Source organism: Mandrillus leucophaeus, unplaced genomic scaffold, assembly GCF_000951045.1.
Source record: "Mandrillus leucophaeus isolate KB7577 unplaced genomic scaffold, Mleu.le_1.0 Scaffold39, whole genome shotgun sequence".
Lineage (NCBI taxonomy): Eukaryota > Metazoa > Chordata > Mammalia > Primates > Cercopithecidae > Mandrillus > Mandrillus leucophaeus.
This window is the reverse complement of record NW_012104142.1, coordinates 4513297-4519169: the sequence shown is the minus strand read 5'-3', so window position 1 is coordinate 4519169 and position 5873 is coordinate 4513297. Positions and strand designations below refer to the sequence as shown.

Here is a 5873-nt window from a genome sequence, read left to right as displayed (position 1 = left end):
TTTTTTGTATTTTCCGTAGAGACAGGGTTTCACTGTGTTAGCCTAGAGGGTGTCGTTAGCCAAGAGGTCTCCTGGCCTCTGATCTGCCTGCTTCGGCCTCCCAAAGTGCTGAGATTACAGGCGTGAGCTACTGTGCCTGGCCCTAATCCTTTTTATTTCTGTAAGATTGTTGGTGACATTTCTCTCTTATTCCTGAATTTGGTAATTTGAATCCTCTCTTTTTTTCTTGGTTAGTCTAGTTAAAAGTTTGTCAACATTTTTTATCTTTTCAATGAACCAACTTAAAAAATTTGATATATCATTCACATACCATAAAATATACCCTTCACTTCAGTGGTTTTTGTATATTCACAGAATTGTACAACCATCACCACAATCTAATTCTAGAACATTTTCATTAGTCCCAAAAGAAACCCTGTAGCCATTAACAGTCATTACTCATTACCTTCCCTACCCCACCCCAGCCCTAGACAATCACTGTTTTACTCTCCGTATGGATTGCCTATTCTGAAAATTTCATATAAATGGAATCATACAATATGTGGCCTTTTGTGTCCGGCTTCTTTTGCTTAACATAATGTTTTCAAGATTCATCCATGTTTTAGTATGCATCAGTACTTCGTTTTCCTGACCATTCTTGAAGTTTAAACTTAGATATATTACTTCCCCTAAGATACCTCCCCTAATAACCCTTGCTGCGAAGGGATAGAGACCCTTTCTGTGGGCTCCCATACCACCTTGGGGTTATTTTCATCACGAAGTAGTGTAGCTATCTGTTTACCTGTCCACCTCTTTATCCAAACTGTGGAGTCCTTAAGTTGAGGATGATGCCTTTTGTCTCTGTATCCTTGGCTCCTAAGACAGTGGCTAACGAACATATCCAACACATGCAAATGTTTTTCCATCAGTGAATGGTTGTTCATCCAATACCTGAACAGTGAAAACTCTAGGCGAGGTTGGGTGTGTTCCGAGTGGTATGTCCATAGATGGGAAAGCTATGGGAAACATAAAAGAGGGAGTCTTCTGGAAAAAACATTCTCCACGGAGTGAGCACGGTGGTGTGGGAGGTTCTGGTCGCTCACCATTGTTTTGACCAAGGGCCCACATGCGAGGGCACCTCCAGGTGTCTTCTGCTTTACTGGATTGGGTGGGAGCTTGTCTGAGAATGTTCTCTGGAATGTATGCTCTTCTTTTGAATTCTGTATTTGGATTACTGTCTCTACTTTCCTCTGGGTATCATGTCATCTCTGGAAATACAGTTCCTCTTCAAAATTACTCAGTGTTAACCTTTCTGTCCCTCTTCATCTTTTTCAAGTAGCCTGTGATTCCCTGGTTGACACTGTGTTCAACACCGTGTGGACTTTGGGCTGCCGCCCCTTTATGAATAGTCAGCGGGCAGCTTGCATCTGTGCAGAGGAGGAGAAGGAAGAGTTATGAGGAAGAAGTGATTCCTTCCTGGTTTTGAGTGACACCACAGCTGTCAGCCTTCGAGATGTCAATCGAGTCAGCGTGACTCATTCGTTCTTCCAACAGTTTGGACACCACAAAGCAGGAGAAAGGAAACATTTTTCTACACCTGGAAAGTGAGTCCTATCTTTTGAGGAAAATTGAAAAAAACATGGAGTGGTTTGAAGGCTACTCTTCATTTAAGACTGCTCTCCCCAGCCAAGACACGTTGCCTGGAAATTCAGTTCTTAGCTTAAAGACTAAAATGCAAGAAAACCCTGCAATTCCTGGACCTGACAATTATTTTCATGAATGAAATTGTGGGGAGTACAGGCATTTGGGAGGCAATGACTTTCTGCTGGCCCATGTTTCAGTTGCCAGTAAGCATCTCACATTTAATAAAGTGTACTTTTTAGAACATTTGGATAGAGATGAATGAATTCCATTATCACCAATATGCTTCCATTTCACTTAGAAGAGACCAAAACCCAACCTGGTAAGTTCCACCAATGACCACAGTTATTCCCACTGATGCTAAAAAGAGAAAACAGGTGGGCAGGTTCAGAGGCTTACCTGATTAAGGCCAATGGAGGAGAAGGTCAGATGGAATTAGGTCTCCGAGGATTCATTTTTCCCTTCGGTGACCTGACCCTGCTGGTATTCCCAGTTACTAAATGACGTTAGAGCCATGCTAAGATCTGAGATGTACTTGGTAAGAGTTACTAACGGAGCTGGCTAGGAAAAGTCCCTGCAGCCTGTCGGGAGTGAGAGACAAGTGGCCATTCCCTAACTTGTGGGTCACAACCCTAACCATGGATTAGAATCACCTGAGAATCCTTTAAAACAAACCAATAAAGAATACACACTGGTATTTTATAAATGTTTTCCAGGTGATTCTGCTGCACAGAAGGGCTGGGGGCCACTAATCTACAGCAGAAATTGGCCCACTAAGTCCTGTGGACCAAGCCTAGCCCAAAACCTGTTTTTGTTGTTGTTGTTGTTGTTGTTTGTTTATTTGTTTGAGAGGGAGTCTCACTCTGCCACCCAGGCTGGAGTGCAGTGGCTAGATCTTGGCTCACTGCAACCTCCGCCTCCTGGGTTCAAGCGATTCTCTTGTCTCAGCCTCCTGAATAGCTGGGATTACAGGTGCCCGCCACCAGGCCTGGCTAATTTTTGTATTTTTAGTAGAGACGGGGTTTCACCATGTTGGCCCGGCTGGTCTCAAACTCCTGACCTCAAATAATCCGACTGCCTCGGCCTCCCAAAGTGCTGGGTTTACAGGCATGAGCCACCACACCTGGCTCAAAGCCTGGTTTTGAATCCTTTTTTGCAATAACCATGCTCACATTTGTTCACATATTCTCTGTGGCTGTCCTTGCACTACAACAGCAGAGTTGAGTAGCTGTGGCAAAGACTGCAGGGCTCAGAAAGCCTAATACATTTACCGGTTGGCTTTTTACAGAAAAAGTTGCTGACTTCTATCTAAATCCTTTTCTCCTTGCCCTTACTTTTGTTAATTTTACTTTTCTACTAAGAACTATTAAATGTAGCATTTTGTTTGTTTGTTTGTTTGTTTGTTTGTTGGGATTTGGGGTTTTTTGGAACAAGGTCTCACTCTGTCACCCAGGCTGGAGCACTACCATGGCTCACTGCAGCCTCAACCTCCTGAGCCCAAGCAATCCTCCTACCTCAGCTCCCCAAGTAGCTGGAACCACAGTGGCACACCACCATGCCAGGCGAATTTAAAACAATTTTTTTGTAGAGACGAAGTCTCACTATGTTGCCTAGGCTAGTCTTGAGCTCCTGGGCTCAAGGAAATCTCCCACGTTGGCCTCTGAAGTGCTGGGATTCCAGGCATGAGCCACTGAGCCCAGACTGCAGCAACTTTTAAAAACTAAAAGCAGAAAAACTTTTCTGATCTTATGTAAAGGCCATAAAATTAATTGGCATATAAAGAAATTGGAGTTAACTGCAGATAAAATTTATCTTTGTGGTTTATATTTTTATTTTTTGTGGTTTATAACTTTATTTCAATAAAACTTATTAAGTACCTACAAAACAGAGTATGGCAGAATTGTATACTTTTTTCTATTATCTTATCAACCTGAGGGTACAGAATACCAAATAACAGGGAATATGGTACCAAACTTTAATTCTGTTACATCTCATTGAAGCACTTAAATACATGTTGATGAATTTATTAATATTTATTAGGTAAAAATATTTCACTTAAGGCAATATATTAGAAATATCAAAAGATGGCCGGGCACGGTGGCTCACGCCTGTAATCCCAGCACTTTGGGAGGCTGAAGTGGGTGGATCACCTGAGACCAAGAGTTCGAGCCAGCCTGGTCAACCTGGAAAAACCCCATCTCTACTAAAAACACAAAATTTAGCTGGGTGTGGTGGTACATGCATGCCTGTAGTCCCAGCCACTCAAAAGACTGAGGCGGGAGAATTGCTTGAACCCTGGAGGCAAAGGTTACAGTGAGCTGAGATTGCGCCTCTGCACTTCACCTGGGTGACAGAGCAAGACTCTATCTCAAAAAAAAAAAAAAAAAAAAAAAAGAGAGAAAAAGAAAAAGAAATTAGTATGAGACAGAAAAACCAAATACTACTTTTAAAATTATATACTATTTTATTGATAAACTTCCAACTCCCCTATCATTAGTCTGTATTTGAATTGAAATTACAAGGTATAACTATTATTTACATATTTAAGGAGTCACTGGGTATTTAAGTCATAATTTCAGTAACTGTTTAATTTTTCTAGGGTTTATTACTTGAAATATTATACCCGGCTTCTGATTTTGTGATCTGATTGCATCGTACACGAGGTATTTAAGTGTAGGAAGGAAATGAGAGAAATGGGGTGAGTGTCTTTCTGGGTGGACAGTTTAGTTTTCAGCCCTAGAAAGATGAAACCCCACCCAGGCCACGTTGTTCAGCAGTGCTGTGGCCTGTGTTGACCGAATGGACCAGAATCAGAGTGAGTTGGTGCTGGGAGTCTGAACTCACAGTGTGAAGTCTGAGCCTAGGTGTTGGCGGATGTTCTTAGAGGGCCGGGGGGAGAAGCTCCAAAGAGCAGAGCCACCCAATACAGGGACTCGAGCTGTGGCTGCGAACTAGTCCTCCCAGTCAATACGGATGGGGCCGCCTGTTAGCGTCTGGCTCTGTAGACCGGCTGAGTCCTCTCCTCCTGCCCCGCGACGCATTCGCCGGTGGCAACCCTGGGCACAGCGGGAACGCTCGTCCAACACTCCACAGACAAGAACCCGGCAGTGCAGAAACACTTCCTGAAGAGATGATCACGATTGTTAATAAAAACAGTAACTGCTGCCACTTGGGGGGCACCCTAAGGGGCCAGACACAATACTTAATGTTCCCAAGCATTAACTCATGTAATCTTAACAAGGACACCCACAAGCGGAGGTTATCATCCCGTTTTACAGATAAGGAAACAGACAGAGAGGTTAAGGAACTTGCCAAAATGTAAACATTTAGTAAAAAATGTGGCAAAGGTTGCATTTAAGTCACGTGGGTGATTAAAAAACCCATATTCATAACTCCTGCATGGAGCTGGAACAGAAGAGGCCTTTGTGAAGCAACATCTACTAGAACATCTTCCTTCTTCACACCAAGGTCTGGGGATAGCATTGGCTCCCATGCACTTGTGCTGTCAAATAACCAGTGTTCTCTGCAAGCGCCTTTCTGTAGGTAACTGCCTGGGCTGCCTGCCTGATTGAGGGCGATCGGGATCAGCCATCATTGTCAGCAGTTGTTCTGTAACCATGGTATAGCTGGAATGGACCCGCATATACTTACAAGCAGTGTGGAAAAGAATGTCGGCCTCTTCAACTTCCTTTTGTTTAAATGTTTCGCAACTACACTCTAACAACAACGATAAAAAAACTTTCAGCTTATCTCACTACAACCTTTTCTATACAGCCCTTTATAACCTCTATCCATGAGTATACATGTTTTTTAAATGTAACATATTTAATATGCCTGTAAATTGCTATGACAACAGTTTTTATGTCTGCTTTTCCCGTATTTATCATTTTAATAACTCTTAATATTGCATTAAATTGATATACTGTGGCCCTTAGCCCTGTTTGTTTGGGGCTTTTTCTTCTACCCCCTTATAACAATGATCTACAGACACTTCCAACACATCTTGTCCATTTTGGCTTAAAAATCTTTCTGGGGCCAGGCACATTGGCTCACGCCTGTAATCCCAGCACTTCGGGAGGCCGAGGCGGGCGGATCACAAGGCCAGGAGATTAAGACTATCCTGGCTAACACAGTGAAATCCTGTCTCTACTAAAAATACAAAAAATAAGCCGGGTGTGGTGGGGACTGCCTGAAGTCCCAGCTACTCGGGAGGCTGAGGCAGGAGAATGGCGTGAACCCGGGAGGCAGAGTTT

At 43.1% G+C, this 5873-nt stretch overlaps 2 protein-coding genes across 3 annotated transcripts in view; one reads left to right on the top strand and one right to left on the bottom strand.

Annotated features, from left to right (window-relative positions):
- The window catches only part of PLA2G12B (phospholipase A2, group XIIB), a 38204-nt gene extending 36340 nt beyond the window's left edge, over positions 1 to 1864 (top strand). Inside the window, exon 4 of one of the 2 annotated variants that reach the window (XM_011991115.1) lies at positions 1319 to 1864. In XM_011991115.1, the coding sequence (XP_011846505.1) occupies positions 1319 to 1437 (119 nt within the window). In that variant the 3' untranslated portion in view covers positions 1438 to 1864. Of the gene's footprint in view, positions 1 to 1315 lie in introns of both variants that reach the window. The other variant, XM_011991114.1, reaches the window with a different exon arrangement.
- A 2204-nt stretch (positions 1865 to 4068) lies between these two features.
- Positions 4069 to 5873, bottom strand: part of OIT3 (oncoprotein induced transcript 3) — a 34496-nt gene continuing 32691 nt past the window's right edge. Inside the window, exon 9 of the mRNA XM_011991117.1 lies at positions 4069 to 4742. Coding sequence (XP_011846507.1) covers positions 4572 to 4742 — 171 coding nt within the window. The 3' untranslated portion in view covers positions 4069 to 4571. The remainder of the gene's footprint in view (positions 4743 to 5873) is intronic.